This window comes from Paramisgurnus dabryanus, chromosome 14 (assembly GCF_030506205.2).
Source record: "Paramisgurnus dabryanus chromosome 14, PD_genome_1.1, whole genome shotgun sequence".
Lineage (NCBI taxonomy): Eukaryota > Metazoa > Chordata > Actinopteri > Cypriniformes > Cobitidae > Paramisgurnus > Paramisgurnus dabryanus.
The window spans coordinates 11,508,043-11,533,703 of NC_133350.1; the positions used below are offsets into that span (position 1 = coordinate 11,508,043).

The 25,661-nt window shown below is 35.5% G+C and overlaps 1 protein-coding gene and 1 long non-coding RNA gene across 3 annotated transcripts; one reads left to right on the plus strand and one right to left on the minus strand.

The window, feature by feature from the left end:
- Positions 1–771: 771 nt before the first annotated feature.
- On the minus strand, positions 772–25,394 carry dennd6a (DENN/MADD domain containing 6A). 2 transcript variants are annotated; one of them, XM_065240812.2, is made up of 19 exons: positions 24,972–25,394; positions 24,303–24,341; positions 22,718–22,760; positions 12,261–12,373; positions 11,844–11,924; positions 9,580–9,685; positions 9,122–9,201; positions 8,958–9,017; positions 8,808–8,863; positions 6,271–6,393; positions 6,035–6,130; positions 4,953–5,047; positions 4,674–4,736; positions 4,194–4,258; positions 4,026–4,115; positions 3,824–3,877; positions 3,458–3,567; positions 1,930–2,107; positions 772–1,621 (listed from the first exon to the last, which is right to left on the minus strand). In XM_065240812.2, exons 1-19 carry the CDS (start codon positions 25,179–25,181, stop codon positions 1,490–1,492), a joined length of 1,794 nt encoding a protein of 597 aa, XP_065096884.1. In that variant the 5' UTR covers positions 25,182–25,394; the 3' UTR covers positions 772–1,489. The 2 variants fall into 2 exon arrangements, with proteins under 2 accessions (XP_065096884.1, XP_065096883.1); XM_065240811.2 differs by having other exon boundaries at positions 4,674–4,739.
- LOC135718688 (uncharacterized) lies at positions 14,798–17,958 on the plus strand. Its single transcript, XR_010520889.2, has 4 exons — positions 14,798–15,156; positions 15,904–15,943; positions 16,070–16,217; positions 16,933–17,958. It is a non-coding gene; the product is annotated as an uncharacterized lncRNA (long non-coding RNA).
- Positions 25,395–25,661: the final 267 nt, after the last annotated feature.

Sequence of the window (25,661 nt, forward strand, 5' to 3'; positions counted from 1 at the left end):
GAAGGTTTTCTTCAAAAAACTTAATTTCTTCTCGATAGAACAAAAAAAAGACATCTGGATGACATGGGGGTGAATAAATTACAGATTTTTTTATGAAAGTGGAATAATCCTTTAAATAGATCTGTTATTGCAATATTATCATTATCGTGGTTGAGAGAGATGAATCAAATGAATTTCACATAAAAATGTCCAGACCAAATTTCACCCCAAAATTAGGAAAATGAAGCCTTTTTAAAGTAATTTTCACGTCAAATAAACACTTATCTCTTTCTAAATGTATATGTTTTCTTTATACCAATTCAAATTGTATTAAAAAAATAAAGGGGAGATTTTATAAATTTCAGTTAAATAAAGAAATACTACAACTATGTATAAACTTCACACTTTTTAATGGGACACCGCAAAAAATTATTTTAAAGAAAAAAAATTATTTATATTTTTGTCTTGTTTTCAGTAAAAATATCAAAAAATTCTTAAATTAAGATGCTTTTTCTTGATGAGAAAAACGACCCAAGAAAATAAGTTTAGGTTTTTAGACCAAAAATATCAAATTTAAGTGATTTTGTGCATAAAACAAGCAAAAAAATCTGCCAATGGGGTAAGCAAATTTTTCTTGGATTTAGTGTTTAAGACAAATGTTCAAGATTTTTTTGCTTGTTTTATGCACAAAATCACTTAAATTTGATATTTTTGGTCTAAAAACCTAAACTTATTTTCTTGGGTCATTTTTCTCATCAAGAAAAAGCATTTTAATTTAAGAATTTTTGGATATTTTTACTGAAAACAAGACAAAAAACTAAGAATTTTTTTCTTGAAAATAATTTTTTGCAGTGTAAACTACAAAATGCTGGGTTATTTTTATACTAGCATTGAGTCAAAAAGGGACAAATCCAGCCGTTAGGTTAAATTAACCCAGTAAATGTTTACAATTGACCCTAGAGTTGAAACAACCCAGCATGGGTTAACTTATAACCCAGCAGTTTTAGCGTACTAACATAGGCTTCATTTTCTTTGCACAATTTAATTGATAATGTTTCTCTTTTGAGCGATGGGTAAAATGTTTATAAAAGGTCTTCTGTGATTTACCAAATTTGGTCTTATACAGTGGAAACAATGTTCGTGTCCTACGGCCATTTAAAGTTTTCCCTTTCCAGCTTGGATTGATGAATCTGTTTTATGATTTTCAGGACATTACAAGCAACCCCATGTTTAAAAACTAAAGGGAATGTTGATCTCACGCAGTGAGACTTACAGTACAGAAAACATCCAGAGCGTTTGTATGTTTCGTTTCTGCCTCACGTCGTTTCCGGCGCCGTTGTCCGTGCGATTTCAGCAATGCCAGCGCTGTGCATTCAAGGGCAATCAGGTCTGCAGCAACAAGTGCACTTGGATGAGGATGCAGCAGAAATCCATCACATTCTGTCACTCGCGTGTGGAAGGTAAAGGGGGTTTGTGTCTGTTAACCCTATATATCAGTGTCAGTTAAGGGTCAGGGGCTCGGAGGTTTATGCAAGATTCCCTGCAGGTCCTCTGGAAGTGTGAGGATGATGGTCTCGATGTGAGCCTGCAGTTTGGCCAGAGTTCCCGGTTTGACTGGAAGTCGATCTCTCTCGGCCTGCGTCTAAGAGCAAGAATAAAACAGACATGCATTAAGATGAGTTAAAATATGCAACATTACATAAACCTAAATATTAGGTGCTTTAATTTGAGGCCAATATACTTTTTTAGCTGCAAGCGCTGTATTTTTTTATTCGTCAATGTCACTTTTCACTCGGGTGTCCAATCACAGCAGAGGAGGGGTGGGACAAATACCAAATCAACCAATTGGCACATCTTACAGCAACTTAAAATAACAACCAAAGCGTTCACCTGCACTTGGGGCCTTAACTTAAGTATTACTAGTACTGACAGACAGAGTAAAGCACTAACCAGTTTCTCCTTCAGTTTGAGTACCAGGTCAACAGTCTCAACTTCAGTGTGCTTTTGGATCCTCAGCTGCAGATCTTCCTCACAGAGCGCCTCCAGATGAAGAGCTTCCAGCTTCTGTGTCATCTCCTTACGCCGGTTTCTGAACCAGCCGTCAAAGTTTGGAGATCTGAGGAACTGCCTGTGAGAGCCGAGGAACAGACCGAGGTCATGAAGATGATTTAAAAAAAAAACTAAGCTCTCATAAGAAGCCTAGACACTTTTGATCACTTAGCTTTTTATTTGAAATTCACGGAAAGTGAATCATTTGTAAACTGGTTCAAACTATTTATTCAATTCAATTTTAATTACATAGCGCTTTTCACAATTGTTTTTTGTTCAAAAGCAGTTTTATCTGAAGCAGAAATAAAAAGCACTGAAGAGATCTGACTGAATGCGTTGCTCACAAATCAGACATTAGCTGTGTTTCCATTACAGATATTGTGCAAAACTTTCAAATTATTTTCTAAATGTCAACAAAAGGCTACTGCAAAATAATGGCATTTCCATTAACCAATGATATGTGACTAAAAACCTAGTTTTTCCTCTCATGAAAAGTCACTTAGGAGCGGCAACTTATAGGTGTTTCTTGGAGGTAATAGTATATTAATTTAAAGGGCACCCATTTCATTGCTGTATTTGGTATAATACAATGTGTTTGCGTGATTTATGGTTAAAAAACACATTATTTTTCACATACGTAAAGTTTTGTAGCTCCAGATTTTAATCTCTTCCTGAAACACATGGATTTGAAAAGCGCTGTGTCCCTGATTAGCCAGGTAATCTGTATGTTGTGATTGGTCTGAATACCTCTGACGTCAGATGGAAATGTGACGCTCCTTACCATGTTTGAAAGAGTCGCTCACAATGCAATACTAACAACTTTAAAGGTGCAGTGTGTAAATTTTAGTGGCATCTAGTGGTGAGGTTGTGAATTGCAACCAATGACTCAGTCTAATGCTCTCCTCTCACTTTTAAAATACAAAGAGAAGCTACGGTAGCCACCACCTGAAAAACATGTCATCGTCGGAGATAACTTAGTAAAAAAGTTTATCCGTTAAGGGCTTTTGTAGAAACATGTCGACTTCCATGTGAGGGGACCCTCAGTGTATGTAGGTAAAAACGTCTCATTCTAAGGTAATAAACCTATAACGGTTCATTATGAAAGGTCTTTATACACCCCTGATCATGTAGTTTTGTATATTATGTTGCATTTCTGTCAAGAAATCCTTCTAAAAATTACACACTGCACCTTTAATTTACAGGCTGAGTCCGAATTGGGAGGAAAAAACTTTTTTGAGATAAATGGGAGTTTTTGCGAAAATGTGTTTTTATTGGCTGTATTTTCAATTCCCAATGTCAATTTGCGCAATTTAAATCGTAGCTAATAAACAAGAAATTATTCCTTGTTTTTTCAAGTGCGCTGGAATAAAACACTACCAAAAGGTTACACAGTTACAAAAAAGGCTTCTTCATAAAAGCAAGTGTGCACCTGTAAAGACCGATCCAGTCGCCTTTGAGGCGTGATGTGAGCTGAGGTCCAGCTTTCTCCAGCGTCTTCATGAACTCCTCCTGATTGAACGGCCGCAGCTGAGGAGGACTCTGTTATACAAAGACAAATCTATTGAGATTTACATTAAACTATAGTACAAGTTAAACTACTTTACATTTGTTTTATTTGAAACCAGAGATGGGGGACTCGAGTCATATGACTTGACTCGAGTCAGACTTAAGTCGCAAATTTGAAATTTGACGTTTGTTTTCTATTTCACATTCATATAGCCAACCCCAGTGTTAATCTATTAAGCCATACATTTGTATATATGCTTTGTTCCCCTTTAAGAAATTTCTGTAGTACCTTCCAAGGAGAGATGCTCTTCTGTAAGGGCATCAGACTGGCCACATAACGCTCCTACAAACCAACATTAAGATACAGACTGAATTAACATCAGCATTTCTCTCATGGTCAATTAATTTTTCAGAGTACACTTACATATACTACATAATTTATATATGCCACGATAATACACATCGTTTAATATGCAAACTAGCATCCTTACCAGTGGTATGATGAAACTCTGTGTAAGCTCCAGGAAATATCGCCGCAGAATTGCATTCTGGGCCGCGGAGGGACGTTTCTGCTGAACTCCCTGATGTGAACCGTAAATATACTGAATTAATACATCTAAAGGAATACCAATATAATAAAAGAGCAAACAGACGTTTACCTTCTGAAGTTGTTTGATAATGTCCTCATCTTTGTTTAGGAAAGGTTTATATGCACTATACACACCTGTGAAAGAATAATCTTTCAATAACTTTGCACAGACTGTATTTCCTTTAGGACAAAGGTGCCCAAACTAGGGCCCGCAATGACCTTTAATTTGGCCTATCATAGCATGTGAGATTAAGAAAAACATCATTGATGCAGATGTTCATTTTTCTAATTAAACATTTTCTAAAATTTAATTTTTTTTACAAAAATGTAAATTGAAAAGAAATGCAAGAATGTGTGATTTTTTAAAAATGTAGATTTAATGTCAAGAAACAACTTGGGTACTATAGGCTAATAATGAAGAGGTCGAGGCATTGGCACACAAACAAAAGGAAATTTAAAAGACGTTTGCTCTTTAAGAGACGTTTGTTTATCAGATTAGATTTGGTTTAAGCAGTAAGGCACAGGATGAAGGGTAAACTTAATGTCTTACCAGGTTTTGAGTCTAAAGTCTTCAGATTTTTTAGTTTTTTCACCTTCATCTGTTTGGCCATCTCTGCTTCAAAATGTAACAGAATTTATTATTAAACGTTTGGCTTACTGAATATTATAAAACAACTTTGATATGCAACAATGCAACTTCCTATTTCTGCATTAATAATATTCAAAAATGTATTTTACTTGTATTTATTCATATTTTCCTTGAAAGGCTTTCTAAAAACAGTCATGTCCAAATTTCTTTAAATGCATTTAATTAATGTTTATAGTCAACCTGCTTGCTTCATGTCTCCAATGCGGATGATGTGCGGCCAGTGCTGGAGAGTTTTGGCAAAAAATGGGTTTGTCACACCTAAAATCACCGAAGGCCTGAAACAGGAACACAGTTATTAAAGACGCAAGAGTAAACATACGCTCACAAAGCAGAAACACACACTTCCCATTTTAACAAAAAAATAAACATCAGATATCGATTATTGTACCACAGGGTTGTTGAATGTGTGATTATTTTTCTGTAAGCCGCACACCTAACTTGTCAAATGTCTTAAAAATAGGCACCAGAACAATGTTTGTGGTAATCTTGGTATAAGCGGAATAATTGACTCCGGTCTTTTCAATTATTTGTGGAATTTTCTTATAATTCAACGGACCATTACTAAGATGACATCTTATCTTTTGGACAAAAAAAATACAAGCTCTCAACATTACACACAAACAGAAGGGAAATAACACAACTATGCATTTTGTTTATGCATCATATGATACTATACATATATACACACATATATATATATCAAATAATCAAATAATTAATTACTGAAATTAATTAAGCATATTAAATAATTAAATAAAATGAAAAGGTGCATTCAGATGCATTGCATATTAATAAATCATTATAATAATAAAACAGCAGGACTGTAACAAAGATACTGGATATAACAAGATGAAGCACCGTTGTAACAATATATGGGGGAAATGCAATGCTCACGAGGTGCTTGCCAACCTGTGCGTATATGCAGTAGCTAAAATGACCTTGAAAAAGGTGTTTTAGTGCAATTTAAGTTTAAGAAACAAAAATTATGGAATAGTTGATGTCAGGTTTAACTGTTGGTCGGACGTTGTTTAATTGTATTTTCAGTATTGTGATTTTTGCCTTTCTTCATTCAAGTAAATAGGACTTTAGTCTTGAATGACTGAAATAACTGCCTGGAGATGTTGCAAACACGGCCCTCTAGTGGCAAGACTTCAATAAAGGAACTGTTGCTGTAAAATGAAGATCTTACATGGCCAATAAATTCACTTTTTACATGCATGTGTGAGAAAGAAAAGAAAAAGTGAAGTTTGGCATTCACTTACGGTGCCTGAGTCCTAGTGGTGTATTCTTTAAATTCACTGTCATGGATGGTAAAATATGGCCGAAAATCACTGCAGTAACGCAGAGGAGAGATACAGCTGCAAAAATAAAAAGGGATAAACAGAGGGAGAGATAGAGATAGAGAGAGCATTAGAAAGTGATCCAAAGCCAGCACCTGGATTTCAGTAAGGAATCATCATTTCATGTCAAATTTCAACTTAAGGGAGTTTTGGACTACCTGACCAATGCCAGTACAGTGTCAGAAGATTCTGCTGGTGATGGTGCCATGACAACCAGAGCTTCCCCGAGCAGCACCAGTTCCCATAACATCTGAATATGAAAGAAAACTGGATAGAAGCACCTGCATAAAATAAAGGAAAATAACTAAACAACACTGCACATAATTCAGCCTGTGTCTAGGTCACGGTCACCTTAAAGTATCAGCATCATTTAATGCACATATGCCAGACATTAATCAGTTTTTGAGTAATAATCTAGGAATACAATCCTAGACTTAAGAGATTCAAGCATCAGGTGACGTTCAACTAACCGCAACACCGCATTTTTAAAAATTCATCTGTAAACATAATTAGAAAGTCATCATTATGTGACACAGCAAGCAATAGCTGCCATTTTACTGTCTATGTTAATTTACTTATAGTCACGCCCACAGAATGTTGGCTAAATGTCTTATGTTTATCGTACACTTTCCTGGAAACCCTGTGGGAACGTCAAAGTCGTCTTTTGATTTGTTAAAATAAACCGGATTTCCAGGAGACATGAGTGTCACAATTAGTTTCGGTCCCTGAAAAACAAAGCTCTGACGTTTCATTGAGGAAGAGAATCAGTTATGTTTATATGGATAATAATGATCAGTTATCATGATCAGCTCAACACTGGATTCTCAAAAATATGCAAAGTTTGCGGCATAAACTCTAAAAGATGTCCAAGAGTTTTGCTTGTGGCAGTTAGTGGAGTCAAAAAGTTCAGTTCTCCTGAATTGTTTGTAGGTGTTAAAAAATGGAGAGATACGCTAAAAAAAAATAGAATAAAAAATGCTGGCAGGGAATTAGTTAAATTTAGTAATATTATAAGTACACATCAGAGAACATAAGAAAATAATAAAAATGTATTATTTATAGTTTATTTAATCTTAATGAACCATTGTTAAAGATCTCGCAGAAATCCTGTATAATTCAACCAATCAGAAGATGACTCCGCTGAAGTGTTTTCAGTAAAGTGTGCCGTATGCATCGGACGTTCAGCCAGCCAGCAAGCAATTTTGGCTAAAACAAGGCTAATTTGGGCTGTTGGTTAAAGTTTAATAGACGTCTAACCATAGCCCAAGAATAGACAATGCGACACTGCTAAAAATGATTTAAGAAAAAAATTCTTAGTATTTTTGTCTTGTTTTTAGTAAAAAAATCTAAAAATTCTTAAATTAAGATGCTTTTTCTTGATGAGCAAAACGACACAAGAAAATAAATCTAGTATTTAGACCAAAAATATCAAATGTAAGTGATTTTGTGCATAAAACTGGCAAAAAAAAAAATCTGCCAATGGAGTAAGCTAATTTTTCTTGAATTTAGTTTTTAAGAAAAAAGTTTAAGATTTTTTTGGGTCATTTTGCTCATCAAGAAAAAGCATCTGAATGTAAGAATTTTAAGATATTTTTACTGAAAACAAGACAAAAATGCTAAGATTTTTTTTTCTTGAAAATAATTTTTTGCAGTGTATATAATTTGTACATGTAAAATAAATAAAAGCAAACACCTTAAACACCTGTTGACTTTGCTTACATGGTAAAATATCATACAAGTTATTATTATATTGGATCTAACATTTCACCGTCTCGGTTTTTGCTTGCTGGGTAGGCATGACATCTGAGGCTGAGACTAGTCTATAAATAACCCACTTCTAGCCAAAATAAACTTGAATTTGGTTGTTTTGCCTAAATAACTTGTGAGATATTCCATCATGGAAGCAAAGTCAACAGAGATTACAAGGGTTTTTTTTATTTTTTTTTATTTATACATTTATTTTTTTGGGGGCTATGTTTAGATGTTTAATACATTTTCAATGACAGCCCAAATTTGGCCTTGTTTTAGTTTAGAGATCTGGGCTTTGTTTGGATGGCTATTAGAGGCCGTTTAAACGCAAAATTGCTTGATGGAAAAAATTAAAGGGGACATATCATGAAAATCTGACTTTTTTCATGTTTAAGTGCTAATTTTGTAATTTTGTTCCGCAAGTGCTTCTATCAACCTAGAAAATTAACCAAGTAACTTAGTTTTGGTAAACATTCTTTGCAAAAAAATAGGTAATTGAAATTTGGCTCCCCTTGCGATGTCAGAAGGGGATAATATTCCCCCTAATTATGCACTATTCAACCACGACACTGCCATTTGCATTTTAAACAACACACCCAAAACGGCACATTTTTGCTCTTACCTACAAAGTGGCAATTTTAACATGTTATAATAAATTATCTATATGGTATTTTGAGATAAAACGTCACATTTGTACTCTGGAGACACCAAAGATTTATTTGATTATATCTTAAAAACGCCTTGTGAAATGTCCCCTTTAATACTCCCTCATTCATTTTGGATTAATGTGTTAAAAAATCTTTCAGTATTAAAACATCTTGCACTTTTTTCATCTACCAACAGTGGGCAGCAGAAGGCACATAATAACGAAAAACCAGTTCAACATGAAACCAGAGCACATCGTGTACACTTTTTGTAAGAGTCACCACACAACGAATGCGTTTACCTAAAGAGATCCACTTCATGGACCGTCGGCAGAACGATGGACACCAGACTGTCGCTCTGCAAACGAAAGATGAGACTCGATTACATGAGAGCGTGTGAAATATGACGCAGCATTGATCGCCTACAGGCCTGGCGAAGTAAAAACTCATACCTGTGCCGACTGAACGAGCTGTGAGGTTCCAGGCTTGTCGTAACACGTGGGGATCCGTAGCTGGAGAGAACAGACACAAAAGTTTTCAACTTGAATGCAGATGTGTTTGTCAAAAGACTTAGAGAGTATTAAAATACATCACACAAAAATGAAAAATAACTCGCCTTCATTACCACACCCATGACGGGGAGCGTGAGAATCTTTCCTGGGCTCGGCGTGGGCCATCGGTCGATGTCGTTGCAAGCTTTAATGAATGAAAACCAAAAAATGTAAATAAATGTAAAATATTTTATTTCTAAACTGCCTTTCATATACTGATGAAATTATGAGGGGTGTAAAACATGTTGCCACAATGCTCGGCATCTGGGCGGTTGCCAGGGTGTGGTTATGCAATTCCAAGCAGATTTTCTCACATTGGTTTATAGGGTTTCCTGGTTGGTTGTGTACCAAATTAAGAGAGTCACAGCTGGAAATTGAACCTAAGAGGGTTTTTGATTGATGCAGTGATTTTAGTCTAATTTACATCTCAGCTACAGTAAAAGTGTTGCGTTACTTTACTTAATGGTGATATAAAGTGTTATTATGATAATTAATGGGACTCTTTCATACAACTGCGACTCACCAGCCTCTAAACACGGCTCCTGTTTCTCAAAGTACTCTGGGGCGATGAGCTTCAGTAAAGAGTGGAAGAAGGTGACGTAGGGCAGCTTGCTGATGAGCACCAGAGACTAAAGGAGAGACAATTGGGGCTATTTGTCAATGATGTCTTCATTAAATGTAAAACAGCAGCAAGAATGAGCTAAACGTCTTGTGTTCCAAAGAAGAAAGACAATTGTTTCATGGACATGTACAAGATGTTTACATGACTGGAGCTAACCTCTTCACTCCTGTTTACATGCGGTTTTTATTTACTAATAATTCACACATAGCCCAATGCAGAGCATAAATGATGAACTCACATATACAGTCCACTGTTTTAATTTATTCAAAAGGCACACTCCACTTTTTTTGAAAATAGGCTCATTTTCCAGCTCCCCTAGAGTTAAACATTTGAGTTTTAGCGTTTTGGAATCCATTCAGCTGATCTCAGGGTCTGGCGCTAGCACTTAGCTTAGCATAATCCATTGATTCTGATTTGACCATTAGCATCACGCTAAAAAAATTTCAGAGAGTTTCGATATTTTTCCTATTTTAAACTTGACTCTTCTGTAGTTACATCATGTATTTAAGCTGCATTCAGACAGTGGCAGAGCAATGCAATCTTATTGATTTCAATAGAAGATTGACGACTTCCGGAGACACGAGCGACAGTGACCGTTGGCGACTGGATGGGGCAAGTCCAATGTGCGACAAAGTTTAGAAATGTTTAACTTTATGAGCGACTTTCGGGAGCGACTACCAATGAGAACCAAACAGTGGAGTTCACGTCATCCGCCTCTCGTCAGTTATGTGTGGACTGTACTTATTTGTTTATGACTACCAGATTTAGAAACGCCTCTTTTGAAAGAGACAAGCGGCATAAAGCGACAAAGTCGCTTATAATGCGATTGTACCTTAAGACTGACAGAAAATTAAAAGTTGCGATTTTCTAGGCCGATATGGCTTGGAACTATACTCTCATTCTGGCATAATAATCAAGGACTTTGCTGCCGTAACATGGCTGCAGGAGGCGCACTGATATTACACAGCGCCCGAAAACAGTCCCCTTGGTTACTTTCAATAGCAGGGGACTTGCTGCCATACGCAGTTCCCGAAAATAGTCCCCTGCTATTGAAAGTTACCAAGGGAACTATTTTCGGGCACTGCGTAATATCATTGCACCTCCTGCAGCCATGTTATGGCAGCAAAGTCCTTGATTATTACGCCAGAATGAGAGTATAGTTCCTAGCCATATCTGCCTAGAAAATCACAACTTTTAATTTTCCGTCAGTCTTTGTACACGATGTAACTACAAAAGAGTCAAGTTTTAAATAGAACCGAACATTTTGGTTATGTTTTAGCACGATGCTAATGGTCTAATCGGATTCAATGGATTATGCTAAGCTATGCTAAAAGTTGTACTGCCAGACCCGGAGATCAGCTGAATGGATTCCAAAACGGTAAAAATCAAATGTTTAACTCAATGGAAGCTGGAAAATGAGCATATTTTGTCCCTTTAGGTTAAATGACAAACACGTTCTTGTGGACGTATTAATAGAATGTGCTTTGGCGGGCAACTCACAAACTCCGTCCAGGCAACCTGGTGCCCGCGGGCACCATGTTGGAGACCAATGCTCTTGACAGTGCTTCATTGTATTTCAATGTGGATAGAGATTGTTTATAAACGGTGCTTGCGTAGATGTGATTATCTTTTAAATATAAAAGAAAACTTGTTTATAAAACACCCATGCACGTATGGACTAGGCCCAAAACAGGGTTTGTGCCAAAAATCTCATTCAAGTGAAATGTACCCTATCACCTGAAGACGACATAAAACAAAATTCCACATCACAAAAAGCCTCCAGACTAAGATAAATAAAAGCTCCTGTATGGTGTTGAAACGTCTTTAAAGATAACCACAATTAAAGCCTCCTGAAAAGATCCCCAACTCTCTCTCTATTTTTAGGCTGTGAATTTTCTTTTTTTTTGTGCTGGTGTTGGAGCACAATCACACTTCTGTTTCAGGAAGAGAATCAGTCCTCAATGTTCAGACTTGTTCAGTGCTGTGTGCCCTCGGCAACTTGAAGTAAATTTATATTCCCAGGTAAAAAGTCGAAGAATAAAACTTGAGGCAAAAAAAAAACACTCTAGATAACCAGGTACTACGGTTAAGGGGTGTAGTTCAATTTCCAAGCCTATTAAAGATATTCAGAATATATTAAAGTATCACTGAAGTAATTGTATTACCTTCTGAAAGTAGCCTCTCTTCAGTGCTTTGTCCCGCACCTGTCTGAAGTACACGTACCCGTAGTAATAACCCTGATCTCTCTGCAGGACAGACGAAACACATGATCTCTATCATTATGAGCAGATCTACTGCATAATTAAGTTTATGAAAGGTTGCATGCATCACATTTTCTCCATAGAGTTATAAGTCAGAAATGCATGAACTTTCCCATCTGTACAATGAACACAAGACTCATATTATAGAGCTACATATTATGTCATTAACTGGTTGCCAGATCTGAATGAAACCCTCATTGAAGCATAAAAACATACAGTTCTGTATAGTTGATTGAAACATTGCATTATGAACCGTATAACCTATACAAATAAATATGACTTTGACTGTTTAATATGAGTTTTCTATGTATCAGTACTTACCTTGAGACAGACAGGTGCATCCCGGTCGAAGTGGTCGAGGAAACATCCAAGAGAAGATTTCCTACCCACCGCCTGCCGAAAACGAAAGCAGAACTGTGTGTCCCCAAGACAGCCTGTGAACAAAAAGAAAAACACATGGTCTCATTTCACTTTTGCTATAACCTATATTTATTTATTATTTACTTAAGGCATTGATTACTGATGTAATTTGATTTGATATGAAAACCATGTCTAAGCAGCTGTTTTGCTATTGGTTAACATTACGGTGATATCAGCCAAAAGGAGCAAGTTACATTTTGATAATAGGCTGCCAAGACAAATCATTTTTCTTACTAAACACATGATTAATGATACACAATAAAGTCCATATTGATTTAGTTTTTTCCTTTAAAGGCAAAGAAACAAGGTTTAGATGAGCATCATCTGGACAATAATCCATTGGAATAAAGCAGAATCTCAAAGCGCTTTCCAATCACAAACTCCTGCCAGGTTTTGTGTTGATTTCATGGGACAGATCCCACTGCTCAGATTCACATGAGGTCAGATGTTGTTTGTGTGTTTGGATCCAATTTTGGTTCTTCTACACACAGTAATGTGTGTGGGCCAAAAGGACAAGGAACCGTGTGTGTGTGTGTGTGTGTGTTTGTGTGTGTGTGTGTAACAGGATTACTGGATTTATCTACAGGGCGTGACCAATGGATTACATTATCCTCCTGGTTAACGGTTTCTTCATAGCTTACAAATAACTGCGTTCAGAAAGCATGAAGGATAATCATACATGACACAGGTTTCGGGACTTCCCATCAAATGCTAAATCAAACAGGATTCCTTGACGCCTGATACATTTGATTTTATTACATCTAGACTGCACTACTGTAAAGTGCTTTGTGTGGGGGTCGATCAGCAGCAATTGGTTACAGTTAGTCCAAAATGCTTCGGTTAGGCTTCTGACAGGGATTAAAAAAAGCACATAACCCCGATGTTGTCCTCTCTTCATTGGATGAGATTTTAAAAAGCACCTTTTGTCCGATTCACGTTTTAAAATTTCCTTTGGTGTGTAAGTGTGCATTAGTACATGTTAACGTTGCAAAAGGTACAAACGGCAATGTAAATTATAAAAAAAACTTAAATCTCTTTTCTTGGACTACAACAAACACACGGATTGTAGGCAACCGTTTACTTCCTGGGATTGGTGATGTAGACAAGACCGACAATATCATAATTCCTCACGTTTTGGACTTAAGTTAACTCCTGTTAGCATTGCATTGTGAGCGAATCTTTCAATCATGGTAAGGAGCGTCACATTTCCTGTTGACGACAGAGGTATTCAGGCCATCACAACATACAGATTAGCTGGCCAATCAGGGACACAGAGCTGTTAAAAATTGTGCATTTCAGGAAGCGAGTACAATCTGGTGATACAAAAATGTACAGTATGTGTAAAATAATGTGTTTTTTGAACCATAAACCACGCAAACACATTGTATTACACCAATACACAAAATAATGTTGTTTTTTTAGCAATGAAATAGGTGCACTTTAATAAATGTCTTTTATATCTGTTCCCAATTTATATTTTAATCTCTTAGAGTGCTATACACCGGCAAGATCTCCAAGATCAACAAACCATCTGCTGTTGGTTGTACACAAATCTAAAAAGAAGGCTTAAGGGGATCGGGCATTCCCCGTTATAGTCTGCCTTTGTACGTTCGGCAGGCGCCATCTATGGTGGTTTTTAAGTCTCAGTTAAATACTTATCTTTTTGTCTGGCCTTCGAAATGGAGAGATTGTTTGTAAATGGTTTATTGGGTTTAAAAGTTTTAATTCTTTATTGTTTTTTAAGTTATTTATTTTGCTTATAATTATGTTTTTGGTAAATTGATTGCGAATTAGGGATGCTAAACAATTAAACGCGATTAATCGTTAGCAGAATAAAAGTTTTTGTTTACATCTCATATGTGTGTGTAAACTGTGTATAATATATATATATATATATACATATACACATATATATACACACACACACATTTGTATATTTATGTATAATTTATTTTATATATAAATACTTAATATATACTTTTTTTCCTTAAAATTATACATGAATGTGTTCAAATATTTATTTATTTATATATGAACACATTCATGTATAATTTTAAGGAAAAATATGTATATATTAAGTATTTATATATATAATATAAATTATACATAAATATACAAATGTATATACACATGTAAACATTTCTAAAACATATACATGCATGTGTGTACATTTATTTATATGAAGTTATTATACACAGTTCACACACAAATATGATGCAAACAAAAACTTTTATTCTGCTAACGTTTAATCGCGATTAATCATTAAGCATCCCTAGTGCGAATGATGCCTTATATAGTTTGTGCAGCACTTCGGGCAACACAGTTGCATTTAAATGTGGTATATAAATAAATAAGTTGAAGTTAACAGAACTATCTTTTATACTTTTATATTTTTTATATATCATACATATTATCCTTGCAAATGGATCACTGAAAAAAATGGACTTGGTGGGTCTTTGAATTTAAATAAAATAAACATGTATATGCAACACAAAATATTTATATTCCTTGTGTAAACATAATTTAATTGATTAGGATGAAAATGTTTTGTTTGAATGTAAAATGAACACATTATTCTCACATTGATTAAAATTGATTGAATTGAATACTTAAAGCAATAAAATTGAGTTTGCACACAAAATGGCACCTCCTGAGCAGAAGGTGGCAGTAACGCTCAATAATAAGGACGTCAATCGCCATAAAAGAAGAATAAACATCGTTTGTTTTGGGCGCCAAAATGAAGACTCAGCAGCAGTCAGTCAGAAGAACTCTCTCAGACGGACACCACGTTATTAAAGTAAGTTCTATTATTTATTTATGTTCACTTTATACGTGATACATCTTCACTAGATAGACAGTTTTTTTTACAATATGTAGCCATTGCAATGACTTGTAGTAAAAATGAGTTTGGAGGATGTTGGTGGAGTAAGTTAACATTACAGTCAGTCAGTCAGTAAGTGTAAGGCTCATAAAGAAAAACAGCGTTTTAAAAATGTCAGCTGTATAACGTTATTTCACGTTTGGTAGTTTTATCCGAGTTGAAAACTGTCAGATTTGAGTTGACTTTTGAGGCACTTTTTACTCAGTTGTTCTATGGAAACGGTTCAGGACAAATAAAACGCTAACCAAACGTTATTCTGTCCAGACTAACGTTATCCATGTAAGTAATTTACCAGATGATATCAATTGACTACATTAATAATGACATTGTATGAAACAAACTGTCTGCTTAATCAGATTATCAGACCCGCGTCAGTTATTCGTGACTTCACTACGCCACGAGCAACACTTGATTCAATTAGAAAAAGCTTTTTTTAAATGCCTCGCGTGACGTCTGGTATATTAACTGAAAAAAATATCGCTTTGAAGTGCCACACCTTAAAGCTGACGTTTTCAGAAGAGAACCTTGTTTTAAGATCTCATTTTGTCCAAAATTGCGTCCTGTGACAGATATAATACTTATTTCATTATTGCTCTGTGTATGTGTGACCTTAATCATTTGAGGTTGTGTGTTGATTTCACCTCTGAATATTTCCTCTTATAGGTCCATCATCCTTGCATGCGCTACACACTCAAAAGCATTGGTAAGTAATTCCTATCACTGTTTTACTGCTGTTAGGAGCTAAATCTTATTTTTGTAACTAATATACATGTATTATTCTTTGACTCGCAGTACTCAAATATACAATGGTTGGTTAATTTGTTTTCAGATAAATGCTGAATTTAAAAGAATCACTACTGTCTTATGTTCCTGCGTGTCACCTGGACCTCCAATCCAAAAACCTGACGAAACTCTTCTATCATAAAGGAGGACAGCTAGCAAAAAGACTTCAAACAATGAATGATCAAATGACAGAAGTAAGTAATATAGATTCATAGACATAAAAATGTGTAAACATTGTTGGAAGTACAGAAAATGTAGTATGTTTTAGTTACATCTTTTGGCACACGGGTCATTAAAACACCTGGGAAGATTTAAAGGGGTAGTTCACCCAAAAATAAAAATTCTCATCACTTACTCCCTATCATGTTGTTACAAACCTTTATAAATGTCTTTGTTCTGATGAACACTAAGGAAGATATTTTGAGGAATGTTTGTTCCCAAACCAATCATAAGCCCCATTCACTTCCATAGTGTGGAAATATAATACTATGGAAGTGAATGGGGCTCATGAACAGTTTGGTTGCAAACATTCCTCAAAATAAATGTCTTCCTTCGTGTTCATCAGAACAAAGACATTTATACAGGTTTATAACAACATGACAGTGAGAAAATGAGAATTCACTTTTGCTGTGATTGTCAGGTATGGTAGCACACACTCGAAATGTGGCCTCTTTATTTAACTCATTCCAGTCTAGTAAACGCGCACACACACCTGGAGCAGTGGACAGTGCAGCTGCCTTGCTTTGTAACCCATATATTTGTAACCAATTGTAATATGCTGTGGCAATGCACATGGGTCTGTATACTTACATTTATATTTGTTTGCATTGTACTAATTTCCAATGACACTTTTATTGTAACAGTAACCTTTTTTCTGTTTCTTTAACTAAATTTGTCTGTTTTGTACAGGGCATGGATGAAGTCAGCATCAGTGTGGTCATTTGAAGACACCACTGTTGGGATTTGTGCTCTCAAACAACATGCTTCTTGTGATGAAGAAGAGGATCTTTGTATAGTCCTGGAAGGCATGAAGGTGTTGCAACATCGTGCCATGTTGTTTGAGCTGATGTATGCCTTAAACCTGAGCTATCCTGATCTGCGCTTTATTTTTGAAGAAATCCAAAAGATTTTAATGGAACTGCATTGAGCGTAACTTTAACAAACAGTTTCTTTCAGTGAAAGGATCAGAAAGACTGTGCTGCTCATTTATGTTCTTTTTATTTATCTGTTTTAAGTGTTTTTTCTTATTAAAACATTAACAGTTTGCTGCTCAGAGTTGATTTTGGAAATGGTTGTTGTATTTTGTTTTTGTTGAATCTTTGATTATCAGTTTATACAAATGCTGTAGCTCTGACTTTCTGAAGGATTGATATTTTCCAGTTTGTAAATCCATTTAAAAAATAATAGTACTTACTGTTTTGCATGTCTCTTTGGAATGCAGTGTTTGTGCTTTAGCACTTCTAAATCTACTGTGATAGTAACTATTTTAAACATTTGGGTCAGTTTTACAGATGAGGCTTTTTCTAGTCCCAGACTTTTGCAATGCCTTCATTTGAAAACATATTGCACTGACATATCTTGACATATATCAGTGCCATTGTTTTGTCTCAAGATGTACTCCAGTGTTGTTTTTGTAAGGTAGGTTTGTTTGTGAACTTTTTTTGTAAAAAATATCCTAATATAACTAGGGCCTAGTCACGGCTTAATCTACAACCGGTTTGGGAAATTGCCCCTTTGTATGTACTGCATGTGCTGATTGTTGTAATAGTTATTGACTGTTGTTGAATTAATGTGTAGTGATTTAAATGAATTGATGATCTGAAAGCAGTGGTTTGCCTCAATATCACTAAACTTTTGTTTAAAACTCTTTGCTTTTTATGCCAATGCAAATGTATTTTGTATTTAAAAAAGAAATAAATAACATTTGGATAATTATGGATGATTATTCTGGTGCCAGAAACATAATGAAATTGCTTTAAAGTTACATAATCCCATAATATAAGCATTAAAAAAGCATGTTGGAATTACAGATGAAAATCTAGTCCCCTTACATAATAAAATTACTTAAACATTACAAAATAAATGTGTTATAGTAAAGAGAAATAGCACTTTGAGTCAACATATTTATATTAGACTACTTGAAACAATTAAAATGTTTTGGTCTGACACATAAAAATTAAATGAGTAAAATTATGTTGGTTTAACACAATCGGATTATGTGGGACCGATGTACACATTAAAATTATGTAAATTGAAAGGATTTTTTTTTTCAGTGATGAATCAAAGACTATTACATATGGGGGGGGGCATTATGGACAACTTGTATTTGAGAAAGACATTTGATGTGATTTCCCCACACAATTAAATATTTTTTAATCAATGAAACATTAGATTTTTGTGAATTTTTTAATTTCTGCTCTGATCATCGGCTGTTTTTAAGTGGGAAAAGTGCTTTTTTACAGATTATAGGCTCACGTTATAAGCAAAATTGAACAATTGCAGTTTGTACAGTCTGCACTTCTAGGATTTATGACCTGATAATATGAAATGTGAGTAAAAAGGTTTCCGTAGGTTTCGGTAGATATTAGGGCTGGGTATCGATTCAGATGTTCCAGATCGATTAGATTTCGATTCTCGGTTAATTTCCAATTCTCTGGCCGATTTTCATACTCGATTTTCGATTCAACTCAATGAATATAGATTATATAGAACATTATATTATATTAGAAAAAAGACTGAATGAATGACAGGCTTGCCTCTTGCTCCTTGGTAACATCGCGTAAGGAAAAAAAGAGGGTGACATCTAGTGGAGAAGACTAGTAATTAGATTAACGTTAATCTTACGTTCAATGTTTGCGGAAATAAATTTTGAGGGAAAAAAAAACGATTTATGGGCTATTAGAATCGACCACCAAACCCCCCCCCCCCCGATTAATAGAAAAATCTATTTTTTTTGCCCAGCCCTAGTAGATATCATTCTATTTAAACCAATATCAGTATCGCCACAGACATTTGTATGGGTGAATGCCTTATATTAATCTGTCTCTACTGCATAGTACACCTAACAAACAGTTCTAAAAAAGAGACAAAACTAGATGCATGTCTGATATATAACCTTATTGAAAAAAGATGGTCAGCAGTATAAATGACTTCCAGCTTTGGAGTCTCATCCATCATCAAATGAAGACATATACAGCATTAGTCACATTATTAAACAAGTGAAACAAATTAGCTATTGGCCGCATTGCTGTGGCGAGAGTGAACAGCACGAAATGTGTCACAACACACATGCACTTCTGCAAGTCTGACGGGTGGCGGAAACTCTGTTGCCACAGCAACCTACAGCACGAGTGGGTCGCCTCACCCACAGCATGTAAGAAAAGATGCTAACACATGCTAGTAATTTCCGTATGTCCGGCCTGACCCGTAGACTCGAATCTAAATCTTGATTCTCTGAGAGGAAAACAATTTAAAATCTGTCACTGTACACACAGACGGGAAGTGTTTTCCGCTGAAACAGTGATGTCACATGAGAGGGAAAGATACAATGAATCTGTCAATGTAATGAATCATAGCTATGGGGTTGGGTACCATAAGAACTAAACAGCTTGTAATCTCTCAGTTTATAAGATGAAAGAGACCATTTATCACTAACTACAATAATTCTGTATATTTACATCTCATTCAAATGTATTTAATAAGCAATAAAGCAAGACAATTGCATTACAGTCATTGCATTACAGTCATTAAAGTCAAGATAAGATAAGTCTCATTTTATTACTATGAGGTGACAACAGGATATTTAAGCATGAAATGAATGGAAATTTTATGTATAATTGATTTAATGGTTTCTTCACTGCTGAACTTTTTTAAGTAAGATCAGAAACATATATTAGGACAGTTCGCTTGTTGGCTTGTTAATAGGAGGCTGCTGACATTAGCTTAGCATTATGTAAGTTTTGATATTATAATAGTCTTGCTACAATCTTAAATACATCACTGTTACAATTTTGTAGGTGTGTGGTGCTGGAGAGAACTTAATAAAGTTGCTGTAATTTCTTTATGCCTTAATGGAGATTTAATGATGATGCTCATGTGATGTCAAACTCCTGCTCTTATATATTTTTTCATCTTTTAAGGGCTATTTCCATGTACTGGCATGTCTAGTGTAATATGACGCTGGTTATTTATCATTTTAATAAAGTACATGTTTAATAGTCAATGATAAAGTATATACAATTTTCTTAAATTATAATCTATTTATAATGACAATAAAATTAGCAATAACACTATATGAGACACTGACTGGACTGTCCCTAGCAACACATTACTAATAATAAATAAATTTTGATATATTAACTAGAGCTGCCTAACGATTAGTCCTAGTCAAGACAATCTCCAGAACATCAAACTGAATGTCAGAATGGGAACGAAAGGTGATTTAAGCAATTTTGAGTGTGCTGTTGGTGCCAGACGGGCCAATCTGAGTATTTCACAATCTGCTCAGTTACTAGGATTTTCACACACAACCATTTCTAGGGTTTACAATGAATGGTGTAAAAAGGGAAAAACATCCAGTATGAGGCATTCCCGTGGGAGAAAATGCCTTGTTGATGCTAGAGGTCACAGGAGAATGGGCCGACTGATTCAAGCTGATAGAAGAGCAACTTCGACTGAAATAACCACTCGTTACAACCGAGGTATGCAACAAAGCATTTGTGAAGCCACAACACGCACAACCCTGAGGCGAATGGGCTACAGAAGGAGACCCCACCTGGTACCTCCACTATAAATGCCACTGCCTACCTGAGCATTGTTTCTGACCATGTCCATCTCTTTATGACCACTATGTACTCATCATCTGATGGCTACTTCCAGCAGGATAATGCACCATGTCACAAAGCTTGAATCATTTCAAAATTTCTTGTTTCTTGAACATGACAATGAGTTCACTGTACTAAAATGGCCCCCACAGTCACCAGATCTCAACCCAATAAAGCATCTTTGGGATGTGGTGGAACGGGAGCTTCGTGCCCTAGATGTGCATCCCACAAATCTCCATCAACTGCAAAATGCTATCCTATCAATATGGGCCAACATTTCTAAAGAATGCTTTCAGTACCTTGTTGAATCAATGCCACGTAGAATTAAGGCAAACACAGTATTAGTATGGTGTTCCTAATAATCCTTTAGGTGAATGTATATGATTCGCTTTCACCAGTATGTAAAATATGATACACAGACACATGGTCTAATTTCAGCTTTGAACACGATATGGTAGATTCTGTCTGGTACCGCATTATACTGTACAGTACAGCTCCTGCATTGTATTGTATCTCTGAAAACTGAAGCAAACCGAATGATGAGTACACCAGGTTCTCCCATTTCAGAAAGATGAGAATAAGATCAATATCACACCAGAAGACTCTACAACACGAGAGCAGTGGTGAACACCAAACACACACACGCATCTACAATAAATGAGCAATGTCACTAACAGGAATATCCTGTTATCATCCTTAAATCCTATTCCAACTCTTTTGTACCTCACAGCTATTAATAACTCATGGTTATCACATGTAAACATACAGAACTGAAACTTCAAAAAACATAGACCTGCTACAAGGATCTAAGATCTTGATCATAACTGATACTGTGAAACAAGTATTTGTCATCGTATTGCAATTGCTTAAAGATGTGCAGAGTGGTCATTGACAGTTTAAATGCTGCTGTCTGACATTGCAGTACCACAAATATAACAGATGATGATGCTTTTGAAACAGGTTTGCTAAACTCCACCTGCCATTTATTCCTCCAGCCCAGCCCCAAACTCAATCAAGCTATTATTGAGTGAGCCACAAGCGGACACGTCAAACCACATCTCACGTCAGAGAGTCAAGAAAACCAACCTACTAATAACTTCTAGTTCATTCTGTACATTCATCTGGGTGTGGATAAGTATATACGTTTCTTTCAGCTGCTTCAAAAAAAATTAAAATGAATAATTATATACAATAAACTGCTTTAATGCACCAATAAATTAGCTTACCATTTAATTCCCTAGGACACTGACAATCACTTTAATGCTCATTGGCAAACGTTAAGGAAATAATATGCACTGTATATCATTACGTTAACAAATATGCCATTGTAGATCTTGTGCTACACAATGAAAGTCCATTAATAACTGTAATACAAAGTAGTCAGATTGTGTTCATGCCCACACAATGAGTCTTTCCGAATGTGTCTGTGATGTTTCTGTCTTTGAGCTGGAGGAAAAATGTTGAGGGCTCGTCCCACACAGGTCATAATACTCACATGAATTACATTTCAACCTTTACCACTTGAAAATTCACATTTAAACTATACACAAACATTATAGTAAATGAAATGTAAGCATTTAATAAGAACTGCATCATAAAACACAAAAATGCTTACCGAAGCTGAAAAACGCTCTTATCTATAACCACACAGTTCTGACATCACCAAATAAACCTCCGACCATCAGTTAAGATATTACATATGAACTGTGCACATCGTTCAACCTACAGCTAAAGAGAAACGTACTTTGCCATCACAGTAATATAACTTAATCTTTGTGCTTCTTATCAACAATATATTCTTTACAACAGCACAAAAAGACCATCGAAAGTCACAGTGAACTAAAGGTTCATACTAAAGAAATATAACGTACCTGAATTAGAGTCTGGAAATGAGAGATAGCATATACTGGTTTTCTGAAATGAAAGATACAATAATGCAATTAGCCATCAAACAAAAATGCAATGATAGGCTAATAATAAACATTAAAGTGCAAGTGAACAGGAAGTTGTCATCAACTTTACTTCCATATTGTGATCCATTCCCGAGTGAAATGTAATATCACACGAGAAAAAGAGTTGGTGTGGATTGTGTTTTGCACTGTGATTTGATTGAATATAGAAAAGTAGGTGTCTAATTCAAAATATATATATATAATATATAAAAAATTTGTTATGATATTATGAAGAATTTAAAACATAATTAAAATGAAGAGAATAAAATTCCTAGGCCATTAAAATCTGTTCAGTAATATTAAAATGTTATGTAATGTTTTAACAAGTGACTGTAAAGTGTACAAAAAATGATTACTTTAATATATTTATAACGTAACCATCATATAGGGATGGGACGGTATGAAAATTTCATATCATGATTATTAGGGCTGGGTATCGATTCAGATGTTCCAGATCGATTCGATTTCGATTCACAAGCTATCAAATCGATTCGATTCCGATTCTCGATTAAATTTTCGATTCCGGTTCTCAGGTAGGTTTTTATACTCGATTCTCGATTCAACTCAATGAATATAGATTTAATACACATACTATATTAATAAAAAAGAACAGTGAACAGCAGTTTACAAGTGGGTAATTAATAAAAAGAAATTAAAAGCCACAACACGTCTTGCTTGCGAAATCTAAAATGCTTCCATTCCTCCGGTCAATGTTTGTGGAAATAAAAAAGAAAAAAATCGATTCTGCTCTTTGAGAATCGATTTTTAATCGACCACGGTAAAAAAAAAAAACGATTAATCGAAAAATCGATTGTTTTGCCCAGCCCTAATGATTATAGTGACCAAAGTTATCACGGTTATCAATATTATCATGGTTTTGTTAAAATGAGATGGAAATGTTCAAAAAGAACTGATACACACACTGAAAACATTTGAACAAGCTTTTTTTCTTTTAAATCACAATTTAATATTTCATGTCCCTGAAATTATTTCTGTGATAAAAAAATATATCTGCCTAATAAGTTTACCGTGAATGAATACAATAAATTATCCCTTAAATGCCTTTTTGTGCAATAAACTATGTTGCATGTGCACGCCTGCGTCAAACTGATTCTGGCTGTACAGGATTTACCGCAAGTTTTCCCAAACCACGGTAATAAAACACGGTTGTAATGATAATTAAATTTTAAATGATAATACTGTTAAATGATAATAATGTTTTCAGTGTGTGTATCAGTTCTTTTTGAACATTTCCATCTCATTTTAACAAAACCATGATAATATTGATAACCGTGATAACTTTGGTCAGGACATTTTATCGTGGTTAACCATGAAACCGGTAATCGTCCCATCCCTACCATCATAGCAAAACTCCAGTCTTAGTTTAATATATTTACAGGGGGTCCCTAACCCTTGCATCTCTATCCATTAAGGGTCCTTGGCCAGAAAAAGGTTGATGTACCATCATCAAAATTCATAACTGTATCAGATTAGTTTTTCTTACCTCTTTTTCGCTGAGTTTGGAGTGGTGAGGATAAATCACCTGCAGTAAAGCAAAAACAAAACATTAGAATACAAAAACTGTATGCATTTCAATCAAATGAACAAATAAATATATATATAGACATTATGCAATTACCAGCTATCACTCAAAGCTTGAGACATGATGAACAACCCCTGATCTAAAAAAAACATTTTATGCCAATTGTTTTCCAGCAGTCTGGGTTTTTAAGTTTCTGTTATTTCAACCGAAGAATCAATACACATTCAATAACATTTAAATAGATTTGATAAACACACAATGGTTATAAATTGTGTAATACACAGTATATACAGTATGAATGGGACACTGACAAAACTTTTAATGAACAAAGGCATTTCTCAGCTAACTTACTGTATGTAGAGCAGGTGGGGATAAAACAATAAAGCCCCATTCAAAAATATTAATCCTAAATAGCAATATCTATATGCACTTCTCAGTACACTGGCCAATACCCTGTCACATTCATTAAATGCATGTGGTCTGAAAAGTAAACAACGGGCTATATTTCGATGAGTCAACTATATTGTTAGCCACTGATGCTAGCAGGTTTGCCCTGACTTCCAGTCAGCTAGCGGAGCGGTTCACAGCTGTCAACCGATTACACAACACTGCCAACACAGTTCCCGTTACCTCCACGGCCTGCCCGAGCTCAAGATCAAAGCCGACCACGCAGATGCAGTGGATCCAGGCGGAGAAGCGGTCCCACGGTAGCAGTAGCGGCTCTGGTTCATCAGCCGCTGGAGGCCCGTCGACTGGCATTTCCTCCGCCGGAGAAACTCTCAGCGTCTCTTCCGGCTCCTCCAGCTGCTCTTCCACCTCCTCGGACCCCTGAAAGGCCATGCTGGTACGTCGGTTCAACTCCTTTGGTTCTGGACTCGATTTATTGATAAAAGCTGGAAGAACTTCTGCTGTAAATACAAACACTGCCAGGACGAAGGGGCGGTGCTTGCGCGCAGAGCGTGCTTGCGTCAGATCTGACCTCGGCGTTTTTACAGGAGCGCGCACGCAACTTTAGCTCTTCGAATTTGCTTTTTAAAACTGTATGCAGTTTAGGATAATTTTACTAACTGGTTTGTTAGTAATAATATGAAAACTGTTAGTCAATAATGGTTAGACATTGCTGTAAAACTCTTGTTGAAAGTTATTTAACTGAATGTTGTACAGAACAATGTCGCATTTCTACACTTTGCTTCTTTGAAAGACATTTCACATGCTTCATTTAAACATCATACAAATGCTAAATATAAAAAGTTAAACTAAAATTGTTGTTGTCCCATGCTGTCCACATATTCTTCAAGTGTGCAGAATTTCTTTTAAACA